This window comes from Sitodiplosis mosellana, unplaced genomic scaffold (assembly GCF_009176505.1).
Source record: "Sitodiplosis mosellana isolate CC-2019 unplaced genomic scaffold, AAFC_SMos_1.0 Smas_scaffold_3, whole genome shotgun sequence".
In the NCBI taxonomy this organism is placed as follows: Eukaryota; Metazoa; Arthropoda; class Insecta; order Diptera; family Cecidomyiidae; genus Sitodiplosis; species Sitodiplosis mosellana.
The window spans coordinates 460,870-476,135 of record NW_022595246.1 but is presented as its reverse complement, the minus strand read 5'-3'; the positions used below and the strand labels follow the sequence as shown (position 1 = coordinate 476,135).

General features: G+C 37.0%; 3 protein-coding genes across 3 annotated transcripts; 1 reads left to right on the top strand and 2 right to left on the bottom strand.

Moving 5' to 3' along the window:
- Positions 1-62: 62 nt before the first annotated feature.
- On the bottom strand, positions 63-12,712 carry LOC129565964 (probable ATP-dependent DNA helicase HFM1). The gene is made up of 15 exons (XM_055441383.1): positions 12,200-12,712; positions 12,008-12,136; positions 11,485-11,923; positions 11,253-11,409; positions 11,055-11,179; positions 10,780-10,972; positions 10,542-10,667; positions 6,264-6,477; positions 3,729-3,871; positions 3,371-3,564; positions 2,913-3,231; positions 2,633-2,853; positions 2,466-2,563; positions 936-2,391; positions 63-806 (listed from the first exon to the last, which is right to left on the bottom strand). The coding sequence occupies exons 1-15, from the start codon at positions 12,312-12,314 to the stop codon at positions 473-475; spliced, it is 4,263 nt and encodes a 1,420-aa protein (XP_055297358.1). The 5' UTR covers positions 12,315-12,712; the 3' UTR covers positions 63-472.
- LOC129565980 (pro-resilin-like) lies at positions 9,482-10,529 on the top strand. Its single transcript, XM_055441458.1, has 3 exons — positions 9,482-9,936; positions 10,077-10,157; positions 10,273-10,529. Exons 1-3 carry the CDS (start codon positions 9,844-9,846, stop codon positions 10,399-10,401), a joined length of 303 nt encoding a protein of 100 aa, XP_055297433.1. The 5' UTR covers positions 9,482-9,843; the 3' UTR covers positions 10,402-10,529.
- A 244-nt stretch (positions 12,713-12,956) lies between the features above and the next one.
- LOC129565979 (SUMO-conjugating enzyme UBC9-B) lies at positions 12,957-14,836 on the bottom strand. Its single transcript, XM_055441457.1, has 3 exons — positions 14,523-14,836; positions 14,365-14,448; positions 12,957-13,868 (listed from the first exon to the last, which is right to left on the bottom strand). Exons 1-3 carry the CDS (start codon positions 14,586-14,588, stop codon positions 13,539-13,541), a joined length of 480 nt encoding a protein of 159 aa, XP_055297432.1. The 5' UTR covers positions 14,589-14,836; the 3' UTR covers positions 12,957-13,538.
- Between the last annotated feature and the right edge of the window lie 430 nt (positions 14,837-15,266).

Sequence of the window (15,266 nt, the reverse complement as noted above, 5' to 3'; positions counted from 1 at the left end):
TCTTCTATTTTTGGACCCGCATTACTTTGAAGTAATAAACAAAGAAAAAGACAGAATCATAATTAATTTTCTTGAACAATTTTATAATTACTTTCAATTTCATCGACAATTTTTAATTGCTCTTGTAATTACACTACATGTATCATGTATCATGGATTTGTAGCTTGAACATCAATTTGTATTCATTGATGATTTTATTCTCACCATTGAACATTTTATTCTGCTTCTTTTTTTCGAACGAAATAGCGACATATGTACATGTTTAGGTTATGATGAATATTTTACGAAAATGAACACCCTAGGAAAAGAACCAATAATAAAAATATTAAAAGAGAAGTTTGACACTTGTATGTCTTCACTGACTCGACAGAATTGTGATGTAAATAGAAATCGACAGAAATTAATTTAACATTAATAAATAATCGATCCAACGACTACAATGATCGAATCAGTACAAGGTATACTGCACCAGTTACGCGTTGAATGACAAACAACTTGATGGTGTTGCAAAATTGAATGTATTGTCGTCGTAGCTGACGTGAGTCAATTCATCCAAATCAGGGAACATTGTGTCTTCTTCATCATTTAACTGAGGATTGGGTGGAGCCAGTTTGAGAATTTTATATTTACAAAAGTCGCGAGCAAAGTCATGTTCATTGTAGTTTGCGTCGGTTTTTAGTCGTTCTTTGCATTGTTCAAGCATCATATCTGCGTCAACATCCGGCTTAGGCTCATTTCGAGTTATACGAGTGAACACCTGTTTTAATGATGTCTTTCCGACCTTTTGTTGTTTCACGTTTCCATTTCTGTTGAAAGCAAAAGCAAACCCAATTAATGAAACTATTTTAATTTAAAATTTCGAAGTAAAATCAAATGCTTCTTCAATGAGACTTCAAACTAGGAAAAAGAATCGTTTCCTCGTTTCAAATGCTTACGTTAGACTGTTGATTGTCCGCCCATATTCGTTCTGCTTCTTCTCGCCATTCTTCATCAAGACATCAATCAGCTTTGACTTCTTCGGTACAAATGGTTTAGGTTCCGTGTAATTTGCACTTCGCTTCATGTTTGTCTGGCGTGAAGTACTTGGCAGCATTTTGGGTGGTGGTCGAAATGCGAATTCACTCACATTCATCCGCGAGATGGATGGTTCTGGTGACTTAAGTTCAGCAGATGACTCATTTCGTTTCGGCGATCCGCATACTGCTTCATTGCTGCTTGCAGAAACCTGACTTGCGCTCAAGGCTGATGTGCTTGGCTGCTGTTTGTTTGGACTGGATAAAACCGTTCTCTGCTTGGGTGGTGATACTCTCACCACGGTTGAGTTTTTCTCACCAACATTTTTAATTGCCATGATTTTAGCCGGCGGTTCATCGTTATATGTATCCTTTTCGACGTGATTGGTTGTGCTGTCATCCGAGTTAAAATCATTCCAAAATTCGGAGGGAAGATCTATACATTCGCTTGGTTGACAGGATTGTGGCATTTCGACTTGGTTAAGCCATTCATCGCTATCATCAAAGTCATTTTTGATCACTTCTGATGAATCAATTTTCACATTCACATTCAGAATTTTCTGAATACTTTCGTCACAATCTTTCTTATGCATTGGAGCGTCTGCCATGCCGCGTGTTTTTGTTTGAGAATTTGATGGATCTGGACTATCAAGACGCCCCAAAATTTGCAAAACTTCATCTTCCACTTGGTCAACATCTTCCACTTGATCAAAGTCAGCAAAAAGCGATTCGATGTTGTCCAAACACAAATGATGAATCGAAGACTGTTTTCGAGTGTCAGCTGGTTTTTCAACGGTGGAGTCATTCACAATGTCATTTTTGAAAATTGCGTTGGCTCGCACAAAACCATTCATCGATCCGTCTTGTTTGTTTCGTTGTTCCTGAATCTTGCTTTGGATCGGTGTCTCCGCCAAACATGGTGTTTGCTTCACTTCGTCTGATTGATTGATGTACACATCACCTAGTTGATTGGGAGGCGTAGAATTGCTTGAACTTGGCAAATAGTCAAAATTATATAGCTGCTCTGGCTTTTGCGTGGCTTCGATTGGTGTAGAGAATAAATCCGGTGAGAATATCAGTTTTTTTGATGCTGAAATTCGGTTTATCGGTTCAAAAGCGCTTCTTATTTGCGGTGTGATCGTGTTTTGATCAGGTTTGTTCATTTTTGGCACAAAATACTGTGACATCGTTGATTGTTTGCCAGTCGATTTGGAACTCTTATCCGATGGTGTTTTTGGCGCAAAAAATTTCTTGCTCTTGCTGTTCCTTTTATTGTTTTTGGGTAGAACATTTTTGTTGATTTTTTTCACTGGCGTCACATTTTTCTCTGGCGTTGTCTTTTCTCCGATGCAATATTCAACCATTTTATCAGCGCCAACTGAAGAAGAAAATCGATGAAATTGTGTCTTAGCCAATGAAAATTAGGCTTATTGTTATTCAAATTGGCCTTACCTAGGTTATGATGAATCACATGAACACGTACGACAGTGGCTTTGGATTCGATTGATAGCAACTTTTCAAAGCATCCGCTATCATTTAGAGCAGGTTGACTGTATTTGAACAATTTATTGTTACTCAAAAAATCAAGAGATAAATCCATTTTTCGTTTCAATACTCACATATCATCATAGTAAATGAGGCGATTGCACGAGTCGCCAATGAGTAAGGTCAATCCGGTATCCACTGTAGTTGATTGGCGAGTGTACCCGAAGTTAGTCTGTGCTACGCGAACTATAATCGCATGGCCAGCCATGACATCAACATTCACTGCATAGCACGGAAACTTTTTCACTGCTTCGTCAATCAAATGCTTTCCAAACTGGATTCCTTTATTTAGAATCTAAAATATGTAAAAAATGAAATTAGTTTGAAAAAAATCTGTATTTTATTCGAGCTCACGTCTTCAATCTCACGCGGTTTGGTTTGCATCAGAGTATCAACGTTGTTAACACCGGATTTAATGAGTTTGTCTGCATCCGCCTTTGAAATATTCAATTCACCAAATACGTCGCGATCCGACCATGTTTTAGTTCGAAGAGATTTAATCAAAATCGTCGACGCCAGAATTGCGTCGAAACATTCGTTTGTGAATTGGCTGGTTTGAAAGAAGTCGATTAAACTGCTGGTCATTCGTTCAGTGATTTGAACAATTCGCCGTTGATCCACAAGAAGGCCTGAGTTTTCAATAGTCTCGCCACTTAGAAACGCTTGCAAAAGGCTAAAAAACGATAACGATCATTCAACATCCAAAATTAATAATTTAATATGGAAAATATCGTGATTTAACATCCAAATTGGAAAAATATGATTTTTTATGTAATAAAATATCTTTTACATTGGCCCGAATAAATATTTACCATGAAACTTTTTGTGGCACCGTTTGAATAGCCATTTGATTCGAAGCCGCCGAAATTGATGGTATCGGGAATCGTAAACGATAGTTGACGTCATTCAAGATTTTCTTTTCATTTCTACGTACATAAATGTCCGTAAATTCGTTACAACAAACGATTTTATCCAAAATTCCGAAGATCGACTCACTTCCGCGTAACTGACGAATTGAGGAAATTGATGTATAAATATTTGAATCGGAAATAAATATTTACTTGAGTATTTGTGTTATTATATTTGGATTATCGTCTAAATTTGGTCAAACAAACAATAGAAATCAATAAAAATCAATAAAAAATAATGAATAAAACTCGAATAACTAACTCCTTGGAATGCCACTATGGTTGGAATAGACAAGAAGTACTTGGCCATGATTACGCCGAAAGGAAGAGTTGAAACGCTGCCGTCCGGCTTCAGCTCAACTGCCTTAGAACGTTGCAAATCTTCGATCGCTCGCTTGCACAAATCTGAAAAAAAGAGAAAAAAAAGTTCAACTTTCGATAAGTGGGCAACAACAACAACAAAAAATCGTTTCAAAAAAAAAATTCATCATAAAATGCTAAGTGCAAAAATAAATTTGCAAAACCGTATGCAGCAGTCACTTGAACGAATTAGTTAACCTTTTTCTCATTAGTAGCTAAAAAATCTAACATGATTATGCATTTTGCTTTTTAACGAAATCGTTTCAATTTTTTTTCTCGTTCCTTTTCGTTGTATTCATTAGCAGTAATTCATTGATGGGAAGACAACGAGAGGAGCAACGAATAAAAAAAGCCACACCGCATGAGCGACCGAAGATTGTTTCGATGCAATGATGATATTTAAGCCATTACAACACATATTTTCCAATAGGTTCGTTCTGGGTTTTTGTTGCTCGTTGATTTTTTTTTCTTTTTACTTGCTCGCTTATGTGTGATGCTGTTATTGCAGCGCCGCATGAATTGTGCACTGTGTGCATATGAAACAATATTACCGATTATGCGAAAAGAATACTTTCAAAATATCGGGCTGCCATGAACTGGCTGCTCTTGTGTGCCGTGCTATCAATGTTGCTCGGCAGTGCACACTGCACACTCCATGTGAATACTCGAACACACATACACTCACTGTCGAATTGTAAATGGCGACTATTTAGACACACTCAACGCCCGACTTCAATGCATTTCAACCTTTTGTACTACCCAGACAACAGCAACAACTACGACATATGTTCAAAACTCATACATAGTTTTTTTTATAAGCATTAGACAACTGGATGCAGCAGCAGCACTCGCTCGCGCGCACTTAACAAATCCCATTTTTTTTCTTCATGAAATTCGTGAAATAGTCACGTTCCAACAACATGCCTGCCATACTCTTTGTTCGCATTTAGAGATTACAGCGATATCGTGAATAACATAGTTCTTTTACGCAAGAAAAAAACACAGCCAACTCTAGATGCCAACATACAGCAGCTCCATGCAAATGCGAAACAAATATGATAATTTTTGCAGGACATTAATTTGTTTATCTCACTTCAATGGTAAGCGAAAAAGATATGCAATTAAACAACGCGTCGAACAATTATGTAAACAAATAGTGATCATTTTCAGCATTTTTTTTTCATCACACCGATTTGCATCAGATTTATGATACGGAGTCTCTGAGTAAGATTTCAATATTTATCTGTTATAAAAACTTTGGCAGCTTCTTATTATGATGGACATTTTTCTTGCAGCTTTTTTCGAATCCTCCAAATCAAATTTTAATTGAATATTTGCAGGAAAGCGGTAAATTATTTAGCTGCAACTACAAATAATTAACGATATCTCTTGAATAATTTATGAAGTCGTCATTTCTGTACATGAAGAATTTAGCGCTTTTAATGAGTCCCTCACTCGCAATAATCCGAATGTCAAGTTAGTAATTAAAGCAATAAGCCAACGAATAAGCTGCGCTAATATGCTAATAACATGAAAATTGCATAAATTATGCGAACGATTGCGAAGTGAATTGGTGTGTGTGTGTGTGTGTGTGAGTTGACGTTGGCGGAGGAGACATCGTCGTCGCAATCAACACAAGGAGTGACAAAGTAACACGAACCAATAATTGAAATTCAATTGCCAACTACTGACAATTGCTGTACGGGTTTTTGCCGTTCCGTTTATGTCATTCTCCTTTGCCACCGCCTGTCTCAAACTTGGTAATCGCTTCGAATTGTGCATTTAAACTGAATCATTTGGTGTTTGAATTTGAGCTTCTTCCCATTTGAGGAGTGTGTACACTTTATATGCAGATGCACATGCAAAACGGTATTCTCGTCACATTGTCTTGAATTTGATCGTCGTTGCACGCTTTCCATGTTTCGTTCATTCAAAGAAAAGAAAACGATGCTCAAGGTCGATTCATATATACCTAACAAGCAATTGCAATTGCTAAGATGATTATTGAAATGGATTCGAAGACGCTTTGAGAGAGAGAGAGAGAGAGAGAGAGAGAGAGAGAGACAAATGTCTAGGCGGCAATACACAGAGACGACGCTTGATGCAACCAACACGTGCAACAAAAATAATAATTTTCGAAAATTGGTTTTGGCGCACGAGCAAAATTTCGATTTATTTTGATACATTCGAGTCATTTTCTATTATTATTGGATTTTTTTATTAGAGAATTCCCATCAAAAAAAAAATCTCGAAAAAAAACAACCGAATAATGAAAAGTTGATGATTGAAAATGTCAAAATTGATCATACAGTTTAAGTTTTTCTTCTTCTATTTCTATCTGGATTTTCGACACAGTGCAAACAGATTATCGAGTGCGGTTTATTTTTGTTTCAAAATTGCAGTCATAAGTCATTTGTACGTATGGTTTCTAAACTACCTTTTAATGCAGCTTCTTCGTTCGAGTTTTTGGTCATCGCCGAGCGATTGGTGGTGCGTGTGAAGAGGAACGTTGTTCGTAACCATTGCATTACACTTGCATCATTATCAGTAATGGTATTCAATGCGATTTCAGCATTTAGAAATTCGGCCAGCTTGTTGTTCAAATGCGATTCAATTTGTACGGTACCCACGGCTAGCTTCTCGTAAAATTCCTGTATGAAATAGAGAGAGAAAAAGAATCGAATTGACAATCTTGCAACGCAAAAGGTAACGTCGTGTGTTATAATAGCTCAATAAAAAAAAACGGAATAATAAAATTTATGCAAAAAGGGTGACAAACGGCGAAAAGTGCATATTTGACGACGCGCATTGAGTGGAGAAACAAACAAACACCACACTTAATTTGAAATGTCATGAGAGTTACCAATAAAAAAAGATGTGTTCTACCGGGGCCGAGTTGACAACGTGCCTCGTATTCTGTTTTACTGAACGCGTAACATTTTATGCTAATCCAAGCTGCTCTTCGCCACCAAGGTTCAAACTATATAATTGTTTATTATTTTGTTTTTGTTAAATCGAGAAAATGAAATACATCTAATTGACGGCTCCTAAGTCATTTGTGGTTGGGTTTGGCATTATAACATGACAATAAATTGTTTAATACAGTGAAAAAAAAGCGAAGAATTTGCACACATTAGTTTTTTTTTCTGACCGGTTGTTTATTCATTCGAATCTCTCATTCGGTGTTCGTTTTCGATTCGGGCGAGGGGAAAGATGCCGATTTCCAGTTGCCAGTTCACGATACATTAATCAATTGACTGATTGCAATAAATAATCAAAGTGCGCATCAAGCGTTCATTTGCTGCTCGTATTCGACGGCACATATATGCAAAAATATGTTTATGATTGAAATTTATTGAGCAATTCAACAGCAGGGAGAAGGTGACTTTAAAAATTTTAATGCCGCGCACCCGTGTGTGTGTTGTGTGTTTTCATCAATTTTTGCATTGCCATCATTCAGCCAGAAAAAGCATTTTTCATTGTTTGCAAATGAGCAAATCGGCAAATAAAAAGTGTTGGTAATTATTATTTTCGAGTCACGGATTCCCATTATTAAGTAGCAGTAGCTGCGATGCCGCCGTGTGTGTATGGATGACGGCATGAATTGGCAGGAAATTTAATTCGTTTTACAAATTGATTTAATTCCAAAACGTAATTGATTTCCTAAATTGGCCCTAATAGTCACTTTGTCCTGCTTGATGCCTCGTTTGAACCCAGATGCCAAATTCCAACAGTCCAAATTTGGCACAATGATTTCATCGGTTGCGACGCGACTCATCAATGAATGCAATTGAACCGTCTGCAGTCTCTCCCAGCACACTTATACACTCGGTGTAGTATGCTGTGCTATGATACAGACACAGAAGAAGCGCGACATGGTACGAAAATCCCTTAAACTAACAAGGCATTGCACGCCAAAAGCATTTAAATCATTTAATAAAATGTATCGATTGTTCTCGGCGCACGGGTCACATGAAAGATAGATAAATTTTCCACATAGACACAAACTTGCCTGTATATTTGTGTGTGTGTGTGTGTATCGAAACCGAACCGAATCGAATTGGACGAATCGAAAGAGCATGCAAAGTGCATTCTAGAGCATTTGAATGCGGTTAACTCGTTATTATATTTTATTCGTTTGTTCGCATGGTATATTATAGAGCAAGGTATTCACTTGACATTTTCATCAATCACGATTTTCCACACGATCATTCGTTTTCTTTTTCGCCTGTTTTTCCATGCATTATTTGTTCGCACCGTTTTGCTTGCTGGCTTGCAACAACGGAGGCACTCAGGTCTTAGAATTCACTTGAACAGCACACAGATTTTAATGTCGTATTTTTTTTTTCCTTTGTCGTATAGTCGTTTGATTTTTTTCAAATATGAGGAAAATGATTAAAGCCGGTATTTAAATAAGTTATTTTCGATAGTTAATGCCTTATTCTTCACCTTATTGAATCAAGTGATGAAAATAAAATTATAACACAGTTGATTTATAATGAGATGGTTTCACTTGGAAAACAATAACAATAGAAAAAGGCGGCTAATAACGACATTAACCCCTTGGCTATTTACTCTTTTCCAATATTTAAGTGAATTCTATGCGAAGGTTTTGTTGGAGTTTTTATGAGATACTAAAAAAGGAAAGAAATTGTTTCGGCCAAAAGTCAGAGATTATCATTTTTTTCTAACATTAAAAAAATTGCAATTTTCCTTTGAAATTTAAAAAAGATGCAATTTTTTTTCCAAGATTTGTGAATTTTCGAGTCAAAATTTTCGACCTAAAACTTGATGTGTCAACGATTAATTCCTCATAAAATCGCAATTGATTTGATGACTCTTGAAAAATGTCTAATTTTCGTATTGAATTCTCGGACCAAATTAGGCAATGGGACAAGAGTATCGTGTGCAAATGAAGTTCAAACAGCCTCGCCTCAACACGATTGTGAAGGTTAAATATCATCAGCTCTTCGCTTCGAGCCGATGTTCCATGTGCATTGATTATTTGGTTTAGCCTATTCAATTTGCTCTCCTCTGCCTCTTCTCCGATCGATGCAAAAATCGACCGAATAACAATATAATTGATACACTCTAAATAATAAATATATTGGCTTTGGGACTATTGTGGGCTGATGAAAAATGTCGCTGCTCATGAAACATGCCTGTATCAATTTTCTGATCGGTTTCAGTGTTTCAGTCGATTTTTTTCTTTTCGTTGTTGTTGCCGTTTCTCTCTCTCTCTCTCTGTTTGACTTAATGCCGTCGAAATTTGACTATCGAAATCATAAATACCAAAGCGAATTGCATCTCCAATGGAAATTGAGACACATGCCATGTAGATGGTTGCCAAATGCCGATATATTAAATGTATTTGATAGTCCCTTCCATTGAAATTCGAAGCGAAGCAATTCAATGTATGCCGGTTTGCCGTGTTTCATTGGAACGAAGCCATTTATCCCCGTTGCCTGTATGCTTTAAATGCCTCTGATGCACACACGCTCAGTGCACAGCAAATGAGCATACATATCTCGGTATACCAGCGGCGCGCATACAGTGACAACTTTTATTACGCGAATTACCTTTGACCTGAGATGCTTTCAGCGCATTTAGCTGGAAATCGACAGGAGCGATTTTCGATATATAAGCCACCTTGCATGTTCGCCATCACTTTAGTCAATGAACCGGGGTGATTGAGAATTAACATAAAACGCATTCAGCTTTGACATTTGCATCTCTCAGTTTCTGCATTGAATACGTATATCATAATAATATAAAACGTGTGCATTTGGTACATCGCGCGACTGGTGCCCATTCGATTGGAATAAATAGCATGAGATTTTGTCGACATTGCAAATAGTGTTACATCATTGATAGCAACAACAGCGCTCACCGAGAGAAGAACAATTGCAACGGCAAATTGATCGTTGTCACAAATTTTGTTTTCATAAATCATACAAAGTGATCGTGTGCTTTTGCATCGAAGTGCCCGTGATTCAATTCACAGTTGAACAATAAACATGTGGAAAATCGGTTTGTTTTTGGGTGTTTTAATCATCGCTGCTGCCTATGCAGCACCACAAGCGCCAGCAGACCAAGAGAAATATGAGCCGGTAATGATTTTTCTTTGAGTTTTGTGCATTTGTTTCAATTTTTTTTGTCAAAGAAGAAGTTTTGTGAAAAATTGAATAAATCCGTCAATTGCTTCTATTCAATTTGTGGAATGAAATTCTGATTTTCTTTCAATTTTTAGTATGAATATCAGTACGAAGTGAAAGATCCGGAGAAAATGCTATTTTTCGATAAAAACGAAATTGGCGACGCGTCAGGAAAGGTAAAATCGTTGATTGTTTTGAGAAATACGAAGATATTTTTTCGAAAAATATGTGAATTTCTCCCATTGTGAACGAAGAAAAAAAAGTGTGCTTAATGCAATTTTTCATCATCAGGTGACTGGAAAATATTCCGTATGGCTGCCAGACGGACGTTTAATGACAGTGGAATACTCAGTAGCCAAAGAAACGGGATTCGTGCCGAAAGTGACATTCCAAGATAATGCCAATCCACTTCAAGGATAAAAATTATTCGCTGATTAATTGTCATCTTGTTATATTTTTGTCTTTAAAATGTTCTAAAGTGCGATAATTGTCTCCTCAATAAAAACAAAATGACCGTCCACACTGTCTAACAATTCAAAACGAACCGTTTTTTTACTCACTTTTCTGTCTGCTTTGGTCATGATGTAAACACATCCAGTGGTGTTATATTGTTGGCGACCCGCTCGACCCATCATTTGCAGGATCATTGAGTCAGAGATCTCTTGAGTCGTACCCTTGAAAAAATGCTGGAGAAAAAATAAAAAAAATTAAAAGAATCAAAAATGAAAATTGTACTTTCTTTCAATAGCAAACCTATTTTTCACTAACACTACTATTTTTCCAAGGCTTAAAAATTACCTCAGTCGATTTGATGATGACCGTATGTGCTGGTAAGTTAACGCCCATGGCGAGTGTGTTTGTGCTAAGCAAAATCTTAATAGCACCATTTCTGTATGCATTTTCGATCTGTTCGCGATCATCATACGAAAGGCCAGCATGATGAAATGCGAATCCAACTTTAACGGCTGATCGTAGTTTGTCATCTTTTATCCTATGGAAAAATGTAGGGGAAAAAAATTGAAGAAAAATATCATTTTCCACGTGTATTACTTTAGTTGAACAATGAATATTACCTTGAGCAGACATCTTTCAGAATCGATCGTTGCATTCCATTCAGTTGCACTTTTCCGAGCAGTTGGCCTCCGTTGCGTAGCTGATCTAGCGATGACTCAACATCGTTTCGTGTTGGACAGAATATCTACAGGGAAAATTGAACATTTCATCACTGTTCTGATCAATACAACGTTCAATGAATGAACCGTGATACAAACCAAAATCTGTTTTTCAGTGGAAAGTTGAGCAAGAATCCCGTCCACAATTTTGATCAACTCACTGGTGAGGTAATTGTTGAAATAAAATGAATTTGTCTGTGGTGTGAAGCCGCGTACATAGCGTTTGAGTTTTATTGGTCGCTGATTCTCTTCAATTCTGCAAAATCCAGAGAAAAATCATGAAAAAATATTCATTTCTTTCGATTATGATGTGTATGTCTTGAATCCTTACTTAAATGTGCGCACCGAATCGTCTGGCTGTCCGGCGCAAATCCATTTGGCAACGTCTTCAATGTTCGGTAACGATGCTGATACCGATATGAAACGTATTTGCCCATTGTTGCGTCGGTTCTGTGGAAATGTTTTGATTCGTGATACAATGGCTTCGAGTGTTGGGCCACGCGATGTGTCGCCAACCAGATGCACTTCGTCAATCAACACCAAACGGACTGCGTTTGCAATCTCCGTATGATCTTTCCATTTACGTGTCATGGAATCCCATTTTTCCGGTGTTGTTACAGCGATCTGATACGGTGACAAGTCAATCAAATCTGACATATCGGTTGGATCAGAGTCACCGGTGACCAAAGCCACTTTCAAATCGACTGCCGCACTGAACTTTTCTTGCCACTTTTGAAACATTTCGTTGCATAGCGCCTTCGTTGGTGCAACTACACGAAAACAAAATCCACACACAGAATTATTACAGTTACGTGTTTGTGTTTTAGTTTTAGTATGAGAATGAGGCGACCTACCGTAAACAATTTTGACACTTTCCGTGTTGCAATTGGTCTGTTCCAGACTCATCAACAGATTGACAATGGCCAGTTCGAATATTGCTGTTTTTCCGCTGCCAGTCGGTGCACTGACCACAATGTGCTTCTCTGTTTTAATAAAACAAAATCACATGGAATGTACGATTAACTATTTCATAATGCAAAACTCACTTGTTCTGAACACATCATCGAAAATCTCGGATTGCACGCGATTGAATTGACGAATTGGCGAGAATATTGAACGATATTTAGCTGGAATATCGGTTAAATCTCGTAGCGACGACATTATTCCTAAACTTTGTCGTTTTATTGGACAAATTTCGTTTTAATTACAGCACACAATGTGCTCTTGTACTTTTTCACATCATATGTCTCTGAAGTTTTGTGCGCAATTCAATTGGTATTGAATGAGCTCTTCTAATGCACAGTTACGACCACACAGCGGTACAACAACTACAATAGCAGCAGCGTGAGATGTTTATTTGTTTAATGAGTGTTGCCAAAAAAGATAAACAAAACGACAGTTTGCAATCATTTATGCACATTGGAGCGAGTGAACCAAACAGTCTATACGATTGTGACTGTACAAAAATCATGTTCTTGATGCCGATTCGTTCGGTCGTGTGACAATAGGTTAGAACTCTTTTATGAGTACCGTTTTCGGATTTCTTTATCTGACTGACTGACTGACCGACTAAATGGATCGAATGACATTCATTCCAATGTCATACTTACCAAAACACTGTTTCGGTTTCACATTTCCTCATGAACAGGTCTTTATTTGTAACCAAAAATTACATTCCAAGCGAATCCATTTGCTGAAAAAGAACGTTTTCCTCACAGAAAAAAAAACATTGTCCTCGAAAGTGCTCTGAAAATACCATTTGATTACCACTAAACGACTTCTAACTGTACAAATAAAAAGGCATTTTTCTGTGTATTTTCCGTCAATCAACTTGGGGTGAACCAAGCGAAGCGATTGGCGTGCTTTATTTCATGTGTTTTATCACCAAAAATGTTTGAATGTCTAATCTCTATGAAAACTGAAAATAAACTCTGAAAATGAAGAAGGAGTAAAAAAAAAATGAGCTGGAAATTTTCAGATGAAAAATAAAGTCGAGATTGAATTTTCCGTTTCACTTTTTTTTGTTTGGTTCGTAAAATTATCGATTATTTTATTTTTCTTATCTTAGCTTTCCACAAAGTTATTCAATTCAGTTTTGTGTTTTCATTGCCGTTTGACATTTTCCAATTTAAATTAGCATTTTTATTGTTATTAATTATGTTTTTTTTATCAAGTGCGTCATAATCGGAACTAATGTCAACACTGTAGAATTTGTATTTTTTTTTGGAGAGAAATAGGGAGATAAATGTTTAGAAAATCCAGTTGTTGTTTTTATGAAGAATTGAATATTTGCATGTCAACCATCAGCAGTCACGCTCACAAAAGATTGTTTTTTTTCTCGGTTTGATCGGCGTTTGTTTTCATGATAGTAACAGATGGGGGAGTTTATTCAGTAGCAGCCATAGCTCGGGCTTGGGCGCGAACTCGTTTTTCGTATTCTAGCCGATTTTGACAGTAAATAGTGTATGCCTCGGCCTGAGCGGGATCCTTAATGTTTGGTTCGTTCAACAGGTCCTGGATACCGAGCAAAATCTGTTTAATTGTGATCGCTGGACGCCAATCTTTCTCTTCGTCGAGCAACGACAGACAAACTGTGCCCGATGGATACACGTTCGGATGGAACAAAGCCGGTTCAAATTTGCACTTTGGTGGACTGGTTGGATAGTCATCTTTGAAAATCATTCGCAATTTGTACAAACCATTTTCCCATGGAGTCTAACGAACACGATGAATATTCATGAAATTGAAAGAAACAAAAATGGAACAAATCAAAATCAATTAGTTCAACCGAAAAAAAAACCAAATATTTATCGATTTTGCAATAAAATTGCAGGAAAAAAAATCGAAAAAAATCACAAAGTAAACACTGAGAATGGAATTTGCTCGAAATAACTACAAGCACAGCGTTGGTAAGCTTTGTGTGGTAGTTGGACAGGGAAACCGATTCGATTCCCCCATTGAACCGTATTGGAGCGAGCGAGATCGAATGCTATTGCACACACACACATACGATCCGCTTTCAATGTATTCCGTGTACATACACTGTGTACGACGAAAAAAAAGTACGATTGTATTGCACCATGTTGCGGAATAGCCATGTTGCTAGCCACTTCAATCTATTGTTTGTCGTGCCCATCGACATTTTCTTTTGCAATTGTTGCTTCCGCATTTATTTTCAAAATATTATTAAAAAAATTATTGATATAATTACCCCTTTTTTGCCGGGTATAGCGCAATCCCAAACCATCAAATTCAATGTGCCGTCCGGATTTCTGGTTGGGCGAGCCACAAAACCCTGAAAAATAATCACACAATTTTTTAAGCATTTTTTTTCATAATTTTATCGAGAAATTGCGACAGAATACTCACGAATGGATGATCTTTTCTCCATGCCTTCCGTTCTTCACCGAGTCGAGCAACAGCGATTCCAGACATGTTTCCTTTGTTTGTGTGTTTGTCAAATGTGATAAAATTTCACAACTTCTTAGTGGCTTTCGTAGATAAACTGTAACCAATTTTATGCGTCTATGGCTTCAATTGAAACAATTTTCTTCGTAAAGCGTTTAAATTCGCAGCCAAAAAAATCTCCCCTTGATTTGTCAAACTTCGAAATATTCACGTCTCTTTTTGGATGCTACTTGTGCACTTATGAGCCACAGTGTTATACGTCAGAAAAAGCAAAGATGGCGAAAACGGCGCGACTACAAAGGTACAAACTAAGCAGAAGTTTGGTACTGCCCGATAGACGCACAGGCCGCAACCGTTTTCGAATTTTTCGAACTTCATTTCGTCGACAATACAGTGCCATTTGAATTGCATGGGAAAAATTGCGGAAGAACCGCGAAATATTTAATCTGGGTTTAATCGGTGCTCATTGAATATAAGCCAAAATTTAGTAGAAATATCATTGAATATATGGATTTGAAATTGAAATGAAGTATTCAAATGAAAATGAAGTATATTAAAATTATAATATCTCTGTCAATCTATCGCAGAGCTGATTCGAAATAACCGAACTTGCATTTCTGAATAGAATCCAAAATTATAAAATACTTGAAAATGTTCACATTTGACCAATAAATGACTTCATTATTGCTATAATCAAGACAAAGG

Excerpts from the sequence above, each read along its gene's own strand:
- LOC129565980 (XM_055441458.1), top strand. The coding sequence starts at position 9,844 with ATGTGGAAAATCGGTTTGTTTTTGGGTGTTTTAATCATCGCTGCTGCC. Across the intron at positions 9,937-10,076 it reads ACCAAGAGAAATATGAGCCG|TATGAATATCAGTACGAAGT; the intron begins GTAATGATTTTT and ends TTCAATTTTTAG. Across the intron at positions 10,158-10,272 it reads TTGGCGACGCGTCAGGAAAG|GTGACTGGAAAATATTCCGT; the intron begins GTAAAATCGTTG and ends TTTCATCATCAG.
- LOC129565964 (XM_055441383.1), bottom strand. The coding sequence starts at position 12,314 with ATGTCGTCGCTACGAGATTTAACCGATATTCCAGCTAAATATCGTTCA. Across the intron at positions 10,668-10,779 it reads TCATCATCAAATCGACTGAG|CATTTTTTCAAGGGTACGAC; the intron begins GTAATTTTTAAG and ends TTTTTTCTCCAG. Across the intron at positions 6,478-10,541 it reads TGACCAAAGCAGACAGAAAA|GAATTTTACGAGAAGCTAGC; the intron begins GTGAGTAAAAAA and ends TATTTCATACAG.
- LOC129565979 (XM_055441457.1), bottom strand. The coding sequence starts at position 14,588 with ATGTCTGGAATCGCTGTTGCTCGACTCGGTGAAGAACGGAAGGCATGG. Across the intron at positions 14,449-14,522 it reads GGAGAAAAGATCATCCATTC|GGTTTTGTGGCTCGCCCAAC; the intron begins GTGAGTATTCTG and ends ATTATTTTTCAG. Across the intron at positions 13,869-14,364 it reads CTATACCCGGCAAAAAAGGG|ACTCCATGGGAAAATGGTTT; the intron begins GTAATTATATCA and ends CGTGTTCGTTAG.